General features: G+C 40.0%; 1 protein-coding gene across 1 annotated transcript in view; it reads left to right on the top strand.

The window, feature by feature from the left end:
* Positions 1-16,019, top strand: part of ABCB7 (ATP binding cassette subfamily B member 7) — a 130,383-nt gene that overhangs the window by 106,025 nt on the left and 8,339 nt on the right. Inside the window, exons 10-15 of the mRNA XM_069063110.1 lie at positions 548-705; positions 1,201-1,364; positions 1,515-1,644; positions 4,343-4,514; positions 9,956-10,059; positions 12,855-12,962. Of these exons, the coding sequence (XP_068919211.1) occupies positions 548-705; positions 1,201-1,364; positions 1,515-1,644; positions 4,343-4,514; positions 9,956-10,059; positions 12,855-12,962 (836 nt within the window). The remainder of the gene's footprint in view (positions 1-547; positions 706-1,200; positions 1,365-1,514; positions 1,645-4,342; positions 4,515-9,955; positions 10,060-12,854; positions 12,963-16,019) is intronic.

Here is a 16,019-nt window from a genome sequence, read left to right as displayed (position 1 = left end):
GATTTGAACTCAGGTCCTCCTGACTCCAGGGCCGATGTTCTATTCACCATGCCACCTAGCCACCCTATCTCCTCATGTTCTTATAGGCTCTGAATATGTGTTGCTAACTTACATCAGTGAGCAACCAGGCAACAAACACTATGCATGAATTATGTCTTTTTGAGAAAAGAAAAGGATTTTATTTCTCTCTTTGCCCCAATCTCTCCCATAACTTTATGTTTCATAATATTTGAATGGTAAACTTTTTTGTATTCAACTTAACCTATACAAAATTATCCTATAGCTTCCATGAGTACAGCAACCTAGTCTTAATTATCTCTGTATGTAACTCCCACTATTGTGCTAGGGCGCAATAATATGCACAAGTAGGGAGTTGATAGGATTGCAGAATATAAGTCATAGACTTGGAAATATGAATAGGCCAGGAGTTTGCCAGTTTACTGTGCTTTGAACTATATTCCAGAACAACAGACATTATGCTTCTCTCAACTGGGCAAATGTCACCTAAATTCATTCTTTTCTTCCTCCAAATTCTTTTTATTTTGAGGGACCCTTACTGTTGGAGATCTTGTAATGGTGAATGGGCTGCTTTTTCAGCTTTCATTGCCTCTGAACTTTCTGGGAACTGTGTACCGAGAGACTAGACAAGCACTCATCGACATGAACACTCTGTTTACACTACTCAAGGTAGACACACAAATTAAAGTAAGTACTTTATTTTTTTTAAGTATTTAAGTCTCATCCCATGAATAGAATTATACTAGGGAGATTATCTTTTTTCACTGGCTAAGCTGACTAATTTCTTCTTTGCCAATGAGTTCAGTGGACTATATAGTAGCCTTTTCTTTCATTTTGGGAAGGAGCTTTTTGCAAAGGGATGTGCTTGGGGTTCATTTCGTTTAGACTTGACTTAAGTATTTGTACAATGCACTTGGTTTTCTTTTATTTATAATGAATGATGCAGAATTTGTGATGGAAAAAAGTTGCTTAGAAACAGTGTTCAATGAGGAATTTTTCTGCCCTTTAATGGGGAAGAGAATAGGAGGGAAGGAGTCTTTTAAAAGCCTCTTTACCTCTTCCTCTTTTCTTTACCCATTATTTTCTTTTTTTAGCTGTGTGAAATAGAAATTTTTCTTCATAGTTGGCTGCTAAGCAGTGGGTAAAGTGGTGTGTTGTTTTTTTTTTCTCTTTTCCTGCTAGGACAAAGAGATGGCACTTCCCCTTCAGATTACACCACAGACAGCTTCGGTGGCTTTTGATAATGTACATTTTGAATACATTGCGGGTCAGAAAGTGCTGAATGGAGTATCATTTGAAGTCCCTGCAGGAAAGAAAGTGGCCATTGTAGGAGGTAGTGGGTCAGGGTGGGTAACTTTAGAAAATTCTGCATCATTGATTTCCCAATGTGACTTGTTTTTTCCGCTATAACATCATTACAGTCACTTGGAAAATGTCTGCCCAACACCAGTTGGGCTTAAACAATCTTCCCTTTTCTGTTTCTTTCCCAATTTCAGGAAAAGCACGATAGTGAGATTACTATTTCGCTTTTTTGAGCCCCAAAATGGTCACATTTATATTGCTGGTCAGAATATCCAAGATGTCAGCCTGGAGAGCCTAAGGAAATCTGTGGGAGTGGTGCCTCAGGTACATTTTTCCTTTTCAATGTGTGGTCTTTGTGTATATTCATCATAAAGAGAAAAAATAGGATGCTGTTGTGTGTGCAAATGTTCAACAGCAGTCAAAGTGATGCATGCTGGGTATCCCAAAGTGCTTGGCACTGTTCAGCCCTGTAGGTCAAATTTCATGGACAAAAAAATTGAAAACCAGAAGCAATCCGAAAGGATTTTCAACTCAAAATTTTAAAAACTAATGTTAAAAATTGTTTTTAAATGTAATTGGGGAAAAAAAAAATTTCCAAGTCCCAACCAAATGGTATAACTGATTTGGAATGGTTATAGACATAATGAAAATCTAGGACAGCCAGATAATTTGGCAACTACCACTTTGTGTTTTCAGTGTAAGAAAATATTACTTTTGTAGACAGTTAAGTTAGAAAAGCAATTGTCCATGCTCTTATTAAACTTCTTTTCTGTTAAGAGTAGGGAGAAGTAGTATGTTGTAGTGTGTGGTATACTGGACTTACAGTAAGGAAGATTTAGGTTCCCATCTTGCCTCTGAGAAACGCAGACTGTGTGACCTTGAGCAAGACTGTCCACCTCTCTGAGCCTCAGTTTCTTCATCTGTAAAATGAGAGGCTTGGACCAGATAGCCTCTAAGATCTAAGAACTCTAAATCTGTGATCCTGTTACAACTTCTCTTCACCTTTGAACACAAGTTGAAGTCCATTGGTAAGATAGGGAGGTGTACTTGTTTGTGAAAGCACTGGGAAAAGTTCTTCTCATTTTTCTTTTCTTTTTTTTTTTTAAGCAATTAGGGTTAAGTAACTTGCTCAAGGTTACACGGCCAGGTGTTTCTGGGTGGGTGCTAAGTGTCTGAGCCCGGGACTCGATCTCCAGGTCTTCTCAACACTGGAGCCGGTGCTCTTACTCGCTGTGCTACCTGGCCGCCCCAGATGAATATAATTTTGGATATGTTGGTTAGTGTTACTGAATTGCTCCATTACCCTGCCCCTTTGCAACTTCTTCGTTATAAAGGATGGCTTTAATATATCGGAAAATGTAGGTGATTTAAAAATAAAAGATATCAGCAAAAACTTTTTAAAAATTTTGAATCTTAGAAGCAAAAAGGAGCTAGAATATTGATTTATGGTTTTTGAAGATGATAGGTCAAAAGATTTGTAATTTTATCAGTGTGTGAGCTCCATCCACTGACACAAATCACAGTGCTTCAAGTGCTTCAGGAGGCAGTCTTTATTAATTGCTGTGGCCAAAAACATTTTTTTTTCCTCATTTGACTTGACTGACTTTATGGTGAAGAATTTCTCTATGTGTAACTAGATCTTTAAATGAAAAACATATAGTCCATCATCATGCCCATGTTTGAAACCTTTCCAACTTGATAGAATCTACCAGAGCATGTGTTTGCTGGCCAAACCTTTACAGAACTTGGAATTGTCACCATGTCATGATGAGGTATTGAAATGGGATTTTGTGGCAAGCAGCATGGCAATGGTTGTTATATTATAGGTGATAAACCCTTAGAATCAGAAGATTCTTATCTTGGACAAATCACTTAACATATGTGGGTCTCATTGGTTTTATCCATATGCCTCAGAACTTAGTGTTTAGGATTCTACAAGGATTTTATTTAAGTGATCTTGAGAAAAAGAAATTTTTTTTTGCCTTTTTTTGGAGGGCATTTGGGGTTAAGTGATTTCCCTAAGGTCACACAGCTAGTTTTTTTTTGTGTTAAGTGTCTGAGGCCGGATCCAAACCCAGGTGCTCCTGACTCCAGGGCCAGTGCTCTATTCACTGCGCTATCTAGCCACCCCAAAGGAGCGGTTTTTTGTTTTTTGTTTTTGGAAGGCAGTTGGGGTTAAGTGACTTGCCTAAGGTCACACAGCTAGTTTTTGTGTTAAGTGTCTGAGGTCGTATTTGAACTGAGGTCCTTCTGACTCCAGGGTCTGTGCTCTATTCACTGTGCCACCTAGCTGCCCCTTGAGAAAAAAATATTTAATGTATCTAAAACTTGAATTCTTTGGAGATAATAGCTCCTATTTTATTTAACACATGGTACTTTCCTCACAGCAGCCTTGTGAGGTGTGGGGGAGGTGAGGAGCATTTTTCTCTCTTTATAAATAAGAAAGTGAGGTTTAGAGAGATGATAGCGCCTAGATTTAGTTGAACTTGAAGCTGTAAGCTTCAGGGTCTCCAGGTCAGATGTTAGCTCCATTCCAATGTGAGCATTATGGCAGTATAAGAGGTGTGTGAGTATTAATGGAAGAGTGACTATTTTAAATACCTAAAACTGTACCTTAGGATGATGATGATGCTTAGGAAGATTATAATGCTTCTCAAGTTACTATTGTTTATATAAAATAATAGGAAGATTGTGGTTCTCCTTGTTTGGTGATAGCCTTCCAAACTTTTGGAGATGAAAAAGAATTTAGAAGATGTAAAAGCAGATACTTCCCTTTTTAAAGTAAAACAACTTTAGGTTATCTTGGTAACCGGTACTGAAGAATCTAACAAAGACTTTATATATAGTCCATCACTAGACAAATGCTCAAAATTTTTATACTTTGAACAAGACCTACCAGGTAGAATTTTTCCCCCAAAGGTAACACAGACATATCCCATGAAAACACTCCCGTAGTTTCCTTATTGTTTCCTGTGTTTTGAGGACCTTTTCTTTCTTAACATTTTTTCTATATTTGCCCTAGGATGCTGTTCTCTTCCATAACACAATCTATTACAATCTCTTGTATGGAAACATGAATGCTTCAGCCGAGGAGGTTTATGAAATAGCAAAATTGGCAGGAATCCATGACGCTATTCTTCGGATGCCTCATGGATATGACACACAAGTTGGGGAACGAGGGCTCAAGCTTTCTGGTAACTTTCTGCTCTTTAGACTTTTTTTGTCAGCGTTGTTGTCATATTCCTCCCCCCATCTCCCTACGAAACAAAACAAAATCATCCAATCCCAATCTTTTCTTGGCTCTTTGGTGGTTGATATGACTGGGTTCAAAACAAAAATTCAGGTCATCCAAAAAGCACAAAAACAACACTAATTAACTTGACATTTTAAAAAGTTATATATACATGTTTTTCAGAAATCATAGATTATCTTGCCCACGCATGAGTCAGTTAATGATATGATTGTGTCATTACCTCTTTTTTTTTCCCCCTTTTTGGAGAGGGGAAGGTAGGGCAGTTGGGGCTAAGTGACTTGCCCAAGGTCACACAGCTAGTTTTTGTGTGTGTGTGTTAAGTGTCTGAGGCCAGATTTGAACTCAGGTCCTCCTGACTCCAGGGCCAGTGCTCTATTCACTGCAGCCACCTAGCTGCCCCCATGTCATTACCTCTTAATTGACCTATGAGCTACATAATCAGTAAGGGGAAGCTGAGCTTATTTGCCTGGGAGAGTACCAGGGAAGATAATGATGATCTGATGGAAAACATTGTACCTGTCATCATGGTTTGGGCAACCTCTGAACTTCTAAGTAACCCACTGGGCTGCTATTGCCATAGGAGCCATCGTTCAGAAGGGAAGGAGCAGCATGAGGGACACCTTTGAGGCGCCAACCCTAGGGGCAGCTGGGCTTGGCTGCCTACAGGATGGTCCTATTGGCTCCCACATTTCTCACATTCATTTCACTTTGTTACACAGCTGGGAATTATGCCAGAGATCCATTTTGTTTAATAAGCAGCCTCTTAAAATGTAAATACCTATGGACCATCACATTCCGATGTTAGCGTTAAATATTTCAGTTTTTATTGTTATCCCTGTTTCACAAATGCAGAAACAGTTTTATGGAGGTTGATTGTTTCTTTCTGACACCTAAGGACACTGTACTTAGGGAATGTAGTTTTTGATTGGGCAGGAGAAGCTGAGTGTAGAGAAGGGGAAGGGAGAAGTAGAGAAATGTGGGGTATTATGGCCCTTTGGGAACAAATTGTGCGTAGGGCTGACTTGAGGAAAGTTATTATAGTTGGAGGCTTAAGCCAGCTAGAGCCACTGAGAGAGGTAGGTGAGTTCCAAAGATAAAATCCATTGATTTCTAGATTTTGCCCTGGGCATGGTTATGCATCCAGGAACAGGGGGAAAAACTTTTCTTCTTCCTAGCTTCCTTCCTTTGCTCCTAGGACCCAGAGCTCAAGCTAGTGTTGTGTTACATAGGATCAGAGTATCTAGAGTTGTCAAAAGCCTTCGGGATCCTAGTAGAAAAACCCCTTCATTTTACAGAGGGACATGATTTGCCTAAAGTCACAGTGAATTAATGGCAAAACTCTGGGCCCCTGGCTCCAAACTTACTGCTGCTCCTTCTCAGTTTTGTTTTGTCTTTTTATGGTTTTGCTGGTTCTTCATCCATACTGTGCTGGCTGTGGGTTGCATGCAAGGATCCTGTTCTGGGCCCTCATCTCTTCTAGCTTGTTGATCTCATCAGTTCCCTTGGATTCCATTATATTTTTGCAGATGATTCTCACATCTCTATATCCAGTCCTAGTGTTGTCTCTCCTAAGCCACTGTCCTTCATCACCAACTGCCTTTTTTTTTGCTTTTTTTTTTTGGAGGGGGGAAGGCAGGGCAATTGGGGTTAAGTGACTTGTCCAAGGTCACACAGCTAGTTTTTGTGTTCAGTGTCTGAGGCCAGATTTGAACTCAGGTCCTCCTTGACTCCAGGGCCAGTGATCTATTCACTGTGGCCACCTAGCCGCCCCACCAGCTGCCTTTTGAACATTTTCATTTCAGCGTATCCATGACAGAACTCATTACCCTTTCCCCAAAGTCTCCCCTCTTCCAAACTTCTTCCATATTACTTTTCAGGGCACTACCATCTTCCAGTCACCCAGGATCCCACTTTCACTATCATTCTTAACTCCATACCTTCAGTCCATTGTTGCCCCCATCCTAGTTCTGACTCTTAGTGTCTTTTGCCTTGGACTGTTGCAGTAGCCTTCTAATCTGTTTCCCTGCCTCAAAATCTTTTCCCATCCAACCCATTCTTTCTGTTATCTCTTGAATCAAATAAAAAAATCATTTGTTCTTTAAGTCTCTTTATAACTTGTCCCTTTTTAGTCTTCTTACACTTTACTCACCTCCAATCACCCTTACCATCTTCTGACCATTCTTTGCAGAGGTCATTAGGTCTTGTTTCTCTATGTCTTTGCACCGACCCCAGTGCCTGTAATGCTTAGTACCCTTACCCCAGCCTCCAGTTTCCCAGGCTTTCTTCACCACTTCTCTCAAGTTCCACCTTCTACAAGAGATCTTTCCCAGTCCCTATTCTCTGCCCCCACCCCCATTAGTGCCATTTTCTCTAAGGTTTCTTTTCATCTACCCTGTATATACCTTGTGTGCACCTAGTTATGTACATATCTCCCAAATTTGAATGTGAACTCCTTGAGGGTGGGTATTGGGGTTTGGTTTGCTTTGAATTCCTTACACAGTGTCTGGCACAGAGTAAGTGCTTACTTTAATAAATGCTTTTTGCCTGATTGGCCATACCATACTACTACAGTATGGATTAATCTTTTGTGGACTAGGTAGGAAAAGCCTAACCACCATTTATGGCACAATTTCCATAATGACAATGTGAACCAAGGTCCAAATATACAACTTAAAAATGAAATTTTCAAACACAGTCTGTTCATAAGTTGGAGAATATATACGTGTGTGTATGTGTACACACACATATGAAAGAGAGACTGTTTTTTCTTGTCTGTGTTATAGACCTTTGTATTTCTAAACCTGTTGATTGGACTGTACTTTGCCTAAAATAAACATTATTTTCATTTCCTTCTTGGTTTAATGAATTAAGATTTGGTTTAGCATTTGGCAGATACCTTTTTTGGTCTTATTTTGAAATAGATTTTTCTTGATAATCTCTTTCTTTTTAGATGATCGTCTATGTTTCCCCCTCTATCCCTCCCCCTTTCTAGAGAGCCATCCCTTGTAAGAAATCAGTAGTGAGAGGGGAAAAAAGAGTTCAGCAAAACTAACCCATACTTAAATAAGCCTGACATTGTATGTACAGCTGTCCACAGCCATAGTGCCTCGTGTACCCCCCCCCCCCCAACCAGGGGATACCAGGGGAGTTGGGGGAGGTGCTACCAATTTTATAAATAGAGTCATCTACTTGAGGACTGTTGGTGTGATCATAGCCTTTCCCTGTCTTAATCTTTATGAGTTGTTGAAGCAGAAAACATTCATCATCTAGTAGCCTACCTTCTGAATTTAGCTAGGCAGGTCCTCACATAAGATGTAGCAGTCATACGGTTCAGCCTCAGTTCCTGAGTTGTACTGACCATATTTACAGAAACCCAGAGTTAGTTGCTTGCCACAATGAGGCACAGAGTAGGATGTTAGTGAAGAGAGGGACAGAGACATTTGTGTGTAGCATCACCAAGTTTGTTATATTGCTTTCTTTATTCTAATGCTAGCTTGGAATTGTTGAAGGTTTTTTTTAATATCACATTTCTGGAAGAAAAGTATAAAGCCTTGTCTTTTCCCATATCATTGGACATCCAGTGGGCCTTAATGAAGCTCAGACAAATTCTCCCTTCTGTTTTCAGGAGAAATAGTGTTACTCTTAATCCTTCATAGGGTCAAAGGCCCTTAAAGAGGTTACAGGGCCTCATTTTTTACCTGTGTAAAAGAAGGGATTTGTAATAAATGGTCTCTTAAGTTTTTTTTTCAAGCTTTTCCATCCTGTAATTCCAAGTTATCTAGTCAGGCCTTCTAAGCAATGCAGCAGTCCTCTGTACAACATCTCTAGCCTTTGCTTGTGTGTTTTTCCACTGAGGAGGAGATGAATTACTAGTAATTTGGAACTTAGGCAAACCAACCTAATGAAGAGAAGGGCACAGTGGAGCTCAGAAGAAAAGGAGCCTTGGAAAGTAGTGATTATATGGAATAAGAAACCTAGCTAGCTTCTACCTAGAGAGCAGAGAATGCTGGGATCTGAAGGATATACACAGTAATCTACACATGGCCACCAAAAAGAATTCTGGAGAAGGGTTCAAGAACCAGGCTGGCTTTTGAGACATTCAACAAGGAATCTAGCAGGAAATAGGAAAGCTCACCATTGTATAGAATGTGCTTCAGTGTGTTGGAGAAGGCTTTGACTAAGGTAGATGGGAGAAGTGAGGACTGCCCTCATTCAGCTAGTCTGGTTGGATATCCTCAATGTGATCCCATGCTGTGGTCAGGTGTTTGGGTTGTAATAAAATGAATAGATGGTAAGCTGTAAAATAAATTGTTAGAGACTTACTCAAGAAAGTTCTCCTTGGAGTACTTGCTAGCATTAATACACTTTCAGACCACTCCCTTTTACCATATAGCTCCATCTGCAATACTTTACCATGTTCAGAATGTTGACCCTGAGGCACTTCACTCTTAAAAGAAAAAAATTAGCAAATTGCACTTAGCATGCACTGCACCATAGGCAGGAATGTATACTGGCATGACATAGTGGAAATACCCCTGGACTAATAGTCAGGAGATTATAGCCTTGCCATAACTAGTTTTGTAACTGAGAAGTTCACTTTCTGGATCAGAATTTTCTTTATCATCTATAAAATGAGAAGGTTGGATCTCTCTTCCAGCTTTCCAAAAGTAAGATTCTATATCTGTTGTAAATTTCTTAAGAGAGGTTTCAGTAAATATCTCTAATCTTTGAGGATATTGTGGAAAATATCTCTCTACTTTAAAGATTGTTTTATGTGACTCCCAGAAACAGAAATGAACCTGTAACTCATTGGTCCGATCTAGTCAGATGTTTATGCCTTAAAACGTAAAGCACCAAACTCCAAAATTCATTTTTTTCAAAATTCTAGATATCCTACTTAATCTATTCCCTGTTTTATCAGTTCACTAAGATTGAAATTCTCTATCTGTAGCATGTTGTAATGTATTCAAGGATTTCTCCTGTAACCTCAAGTACCATATAATGGACATATTTCTGAGAATACTGCCACTGGTTATTTTGTGGCTGCAAGTACAACACTTAAGGTGTTCGTCTATTTGTGATTCTGTCATTGTAATCTAAAATCAAAGTTGTAGTCTCCCCTCCCTATTTTCCTTATTTATTTGTTGGAACGGAAAATCCTATCTTAAAATTTACAATTCTTGTGAATTGAGATGCTCCCTAAATGCCTCACATTTACAACTCAGATTTTCTAACTAAAAATGAGCAGTGTTGTTAAGTTCAGGAGTGCTGGGAAATGTTGAGGTTGTCACCTGGTGATGGATGGGAATTCTGGGCTGTGATATATGTATCCTTCCCTTACCCTGCCATAAGAGGTTTTTTTTTGTTTTTTGTTTTTGCCAGGCGGAGAAAAACAGCGAGTAGCGATCGCCAGAGCCATTTTGAAGAACCCCCCTGTCATTCTCTATGATGAGGCTACGTCATCATTAGATTCAATTACTGAAGAGGTAAATTAGGGTGATGTAAAGACTGGCTTTGTGCTTTCCCTTCTTTTACCTTAGGGCTCACTCACTGTTAAGTAGCTTGTATTTCTTTAGGGTTTTGATCTCATTCTGGTGTAAGTGGTCAGTAGGAGGTGCCATTGAGCAGAGTAAGGCAGACCTTTTCCTTGGGTTGGCTTCAAGATTGCCAAGTTGTATGGAGCCAGACATAGGAATGTCAAGTTCATTTGCAAACTTGTCTCCAGTTGGAGCCGTGTGACAGCCTATACCGCAGCCCTAACCCTGCCTCACCCAAAGCTGTTGGAATTGCCTCGATGCTTACTGAGGCAGAAGCCTCTTGTCCATCTCATATGGAGGTGTCTGGTTGCCACTTAACACTCATTAAAATAAGTCATGTAAATGCTTGTGACATGCCTCACACCAGAAAGCCTCTTGCTCATCATAGAGCAACTCACTAAGATGCAAGTCAGGTACACGGTAACCTGCAGTGCTGCTATCAATTTATATTCATTTCACAGGGAGGGCTGTGAAACATCAGGATGTTGTGACACCAATGTCATGACACTACCACGGCAACTGCATCAGCCTTCATAACCACATCCTTGCATTAAATACAAAAGTCTCAGCAGCAACAGTAATTTCATGAACTCATCTCCTTATCTAGAACTGAAAATAGGTGAATGTTGTTTTGCAAATTGTCCCCACTTGTCTGGCTTCCTATTTAATATACATGGGAACATCTGGTGGTAAGGGATAGAGCGAGCCACCAATCTCATTGGCTGACCACGTTGGAACAGTCTTTTGGGTAGGGAGGTGAATTTTCAGTGGACAAAATTTGGTCCACAGTTCTATCTGGATTGTTTTAATTATAGGATATGTTATTAAACCCAAGGTTCTACCATACCTTTAAAGTGACCCCTAATTAGGGCCATCCCCACGTCAGCTGCCCATTACTGTTCAGTTATGTCTGACTCTCCACGACCCCATTTGAGGTTTTCTTGGCAAAGATACTGGCATAGTTTGCCATTTCCTTCTCCAGCCCATTTTCAGATGAGGAAACTGAGGCAAACAGGATGAAGTAACTTACTGATCCAGGGTCACACAGCTAGTAAGTGTCTAAGGCTGGATTTCACCTCAGGTCTTCCTGACACTGGGCCCGGCACTCTATCCATTGCACCACCTAAGGTGCCCTTTTAGCTGCCTACAAAATATAAGATGAGAAGTGTCCAGAGTTCTCCACCTTGATGAATATATGTCCTCTCAATTACCCTGAAATTCTCACCATAAGTCATTCTTGGGGGTTTCAAAGCCCCTATTAAAATATAAATAATGGGATTTGAGAAGAAAGGAGTGTTAAATCCTTAAATTCCTCAGGTGACATGGTAGATAGTGTGCTGAAACCTGAGTATGAATCTTACCTCAAACAGGAGCCACTTGATTGCACAGAGCCTCAGTTTCCTCATCTGTGAATTTCAAATCGTACTCACACCACTTGCCTCACTGCGTATTTGCAGACCTTAAAATACTAAGTATTATTATTAAGTGAACAGACTGGAGCCCCCTGGAATATTGCCCATTGAAGAACCCTGAACGTTCCAGGGGAATAAGGACACCAGGGTAGTGAAGTAAAACACAAGAGATGCCACTAAAAGCAAATTGCTTTCACTCCTTCCCATTCCTCCCCCATTATCTCCCACTATCATTTTGTTTTTTGCTTTTTTTTTTTTTGGAGGGGGGAAGCAGGGCAATTGGGGTTAAGTGACTTGCCCAAGGTCACACAGCTAGTTTTGTGTTAAGTGTCTGAGGCCAGATTTAAACTCGGGTCCTCCTGACTCCGGGGCTGGTGCTCTTTTCACTGCACCACCTAGCCACCCCACCCCACTATCATTTTGTCATTGGTTTAAAGTTGGAGCTTTTTTGTGTGTGTTGCCTCTACTGTTAGAATGCAGACTCCTTTCTCTGAGTAGCCACATATAGTAGGCCAGAACTTAGAACTTTGTAATCCACTTGGGTTCTTAGGGGCTATGTATCTGGAAGGTATTTTTCCTGTTTGCCTTTACTTTTGCCACATTTAGAGCAAGCTTACCAAATGCAGGTCACTTTTTCTACAACACAGCTGTGCTTTAAAAGCAGAAGCTATCAATGTATTTTCTAGAAAGATTGAGTAACCAGAATGGTTTTAGAAAGAAAGTTAACTTGCGTTTAAAGAACCAAAAACCACCACCACAGTGTCTTAGTCTACAGTCCTACTGGCGTTTAGTTGAGGGACAAGGAAATCTCCCTTTGTAAGCCCCAGCCACACTGCTTCGCCCTCCCTTTTTGGCTGTCGTGGACTTTTTTGTGCATTGTCATTTGGGTTATACCTCACATTTTACTCTTACTCTCATTGACTAGATGAGAAGAATGCAGACAGACAGTATGTTTATCAGCAATGCTCTATGTGTTGCCAGTTGACCAAGATTTTTCTAAAAGATAGCAAGCCTCTTTTCTCTCCGGCATTTTTGATACATGCATTTTCTTTTGTAAAGAGAAATGTAACCTGCCTTGAGTCTTTGAAATATTCTTTGTCATCTTTATGTTTGGCCTTCCTTTCTTCCTTCTTGTGCTTACTCCTATCCACAGATTAGTTGAGACATTTGTCATTGTCCTAAGTTGTTAAATATTAATTGCAATGTAAATGCTTGGACTGACTTGGAGGGATGTGTGTGTGTGTGTGTGTGTGTGTGTGTGTGTGTGTGTGTACATGCACTGTTTACCTAATCTTTAAATCTTATCTCCCTTCTCTGTCTCCAAATTTACAGAATATCCTCAGTGCCATGAGGGACATGGTAAAACATAGAACATCTATTTTCATTGCACACAGATTATCAACAGTGATTGATGCAGATGAAATCATTGTCCTGGATCAGGTGAGAGATTATTACTTTCCAAAGTTTAGTCATCTGAGAATATTGGGATTTGTTTTAATGGTGAGGCATAAGCTAAAAATAGTTGTAGTAGAATATGTGAAATTCATAAGATGAGAGATTTAGAGCTAGAAGATCATTCAACCCATTCTCTTCATTTCATTTTAAAATGAAGAAGCTGAGGCCCAGAGAAGCAAAGGGACTTGGGCAGTGTCACATGAGTAGTAAGTAGCATAACAGAGTTGGGATTAGAGCCCAGCTCCTCTGATGCCACATCCAAGGCTCTCTCCACTGTGTCAAGCTGCCTCTTAATTCCTTCGTTGAGATTAAACCATGACAAAATTCCATTTTGAGAGGTCTTCTTTTGGCAGCAAATCAAGTAGTAGAGGCATTTCCTTTTTAGATGTGGCCTTGGGACAGATGACCTCTGTAGTCCCTTCTAACACTGACATTCCCTTTTGTAACAGTACCCAAAAACAATGTGGTAACTCATTGTGTATCAAGATATTGAAGGCAAAAAACTACAACCGGACAGCATTAAAAGCAGGGATGATAGAAGCAGTTTCCACAGGGAATGTGTATAATGATTAATTTCCCCATTTCCTCTTCAGCTCTAAGTGAAACCTGCTGCTGAGTATTTGGCATTTTTGCCATGTTACATAATTTCCTTAGACCCTTGATGTCCCAAACGAAAATTATCCCTCATGTAGCATGGTCATTTTCAAACCCAGCCATTGTAAGGAAAAGGAAAGAAAAGTGACAGCATGTTCATTTCTTTTGAGAGAGTTGCTCTAAGATTGTGCCATCTAATTGTGCTGAAAATCAGCATAAGACTGTTGTGATTGGTGACCTTTGGAAATTATTATCATTTCTCTTGTCTCCTTCCCAAGGAACAAGTAAATGGAGGAAGGGAGGAAAAAAATCTTACTATTGGACTATTTCTATCATTATTCACTTTCTACCTTCCATTTCAGCTTTTTCTATGGTTATTCTCCCTTTATATCAAACAAATAAACCCATCAGTTCCCTATAATTTTCAAAGCCCTGAATACAGATAGAGGAAGCATTCTTGTTTACCTTTTATATATCAAATTACTTGGTGGGGACCATGGGCCACTGTGGTTTATTCACACCAATAAAATGTCCTGTGAAGCATTCAATTGCATGATACATATATGCAATCAATTTCCATTATCTGTGCACCTGAGACCTTAGATCTTTTATTGGTTTGATCATAACACCATTACCATTCATTATAAAATGGACTACTTGGGGCAGCAAGGTGGCACAGTGAATAGAGTACCGGCCCTGGAGTCAGGAAGACCTGAGTTCAAATCCGGCCTCAGACACTTAACACAAAAATAGCTGTGTGACCTTGGGCAAGTCACTTAACCCCAATTGCCCTACCTTCCCCCCTCCAAAAAGAAAAAAAAAAGGACTACTTTTCCTGTCCCCAGTTTGTGTGGTCTTTTAGGGAATCTATACCAGAATGTTTTAAATTAGAAACTTGGAAAGTATTCCTTTGATATTATTGCCACTTAAGTAACATTGGTATTGTCTGCTCTATGTTGCCTTTATTAAATATTCTGGTACTGTGCACTCATGTGGTTATAGCCTTTCTTACACATATCATGTTAGCATGGATTAGCAGGCTTATGCTTACCACTCTGAGGCTTTATATAATACTTTAATTTTTAAGAAATCAAAACTAGTTTGTTAGTAGCAGCAGAATAGGTAAGTAGGTTTAATACTGAAATAATCTGCTGACCTTCTTGAGTTGATGTGGCTGAAAAAATTCCTCACCTGGAAGGCAGTCTTATGATGCTAAGCTTCTCCTAATAGCAAATTCATACTTAGTCTTTCTCTCAAATTCATCTCAGACTCATCACATCCAAAAAATGACACATCACATTTCTCTTCCAACCCAACCCTTCTCCAAACTTACCTATTTTTGGTGGGCACTATCAGGTTTAGAACCTGAGAATCATTCTTGACTTTTCCCTCTTCCTCATCCTCCAGATCCTAGTATTTGATAAGTCTTGTCAATTCTACAGCCACAACATGCCTACTATCTATCCCTTGTCTCTACTTACACAGTCTCTCACCAGGATTACTGAAAGAGCCTCCTAATTGGTCTTCCTGCTTCCAGTTTCTCCTCTATTCAATACATTCTTCACACAGCTGCCAAACTGATGTTGCTAAAAACACATCTGACCATGTCACTAACCTAAAAAAGATCTTCAACTACTCACTGTTACTGCTAGGATAAGATATCATATCAGCTCTTTAGCTTAGCATTTCTAGCCCTTCATATCTCATTCTTATTTACCTTTCTAAGTGTTAGTTGGTTTGTTTTTTTTTTTTGCTTTTTGGGGGCAATTGGAGTTAAGTGACTTGCCCAAGGTCACAGGGCTAGTTTTTTGTGTTAAGTGTCTGAGGCCGGATTTGAACTCAGGTCCTCCTGATTCCAGGGACGGTGCTCTATTCACTGGGCCACCTAGCCTCCCCGCAGTAGTAATTTTTAAAAAGGGGGCTATTTTGGAGTCTGTTGTTTTTTGTGTGGTTGAGTTTCTGTAGATTGCTACTGGACTTATTCACAGTTACCCTGCTGGGAGGTTCTGCAGGTTTAGAGTGACTCAAGTGCTGACTCTCTCTGGTTTCTTGCCCAGATTTATTCCACAGCAAGGTTAGGTACAGGGCTAAATGGTTAGAACTGAGTCCCCCTCTGTTGTTGGATTCAGAGCCTAGCTGCCTCTAAGTGTTAGATTAATCCCCTTTACATAGACTATACAGCCTATATTCAGTCAGAGTGCCCATCTCTACCTCCATGCCTTTGCACAGGTGGTTGGTTCTGCATATCTCAAATGTATTCCTTCTCCACTCTGTCTCTTAGAGTTTCTAGCTTCCTTCAAAGAGTAGCTCGGGTTTCATGATCTGCACAATACCTTTCTTGATCCCTCAGTTGTATTCTCTTGTTCTTCAAACACCTGTTTTATGCTGTGTTTGCTTATCTGTATACATTATCCTCAGTAAGCTCCTTGAGGACAAGTATTATTTTAG

The sequence above is a fragment of the Petaurus breviceps genome, unplaced genomic scaffold (assembly GCF_028583685.1).
Source record: "Petaurus breviceps papuanus isolate PSGF00001 unplaced genomic scaffold, PetGlider_PUasm1.0 90535, whole genome shotgun sequence".
Lineage (NCBI taxonomy): Eukaryota > Metazoa > Chordata > Mammalia > Diprotodontia > Petauridae > Petaurus > Petaurus breviceps.
The sequence above is the reverse complement of the archived record's forward strand: the minus strand, read 5'-3'. Positions and strand labels throughout refer to the sequence as shown.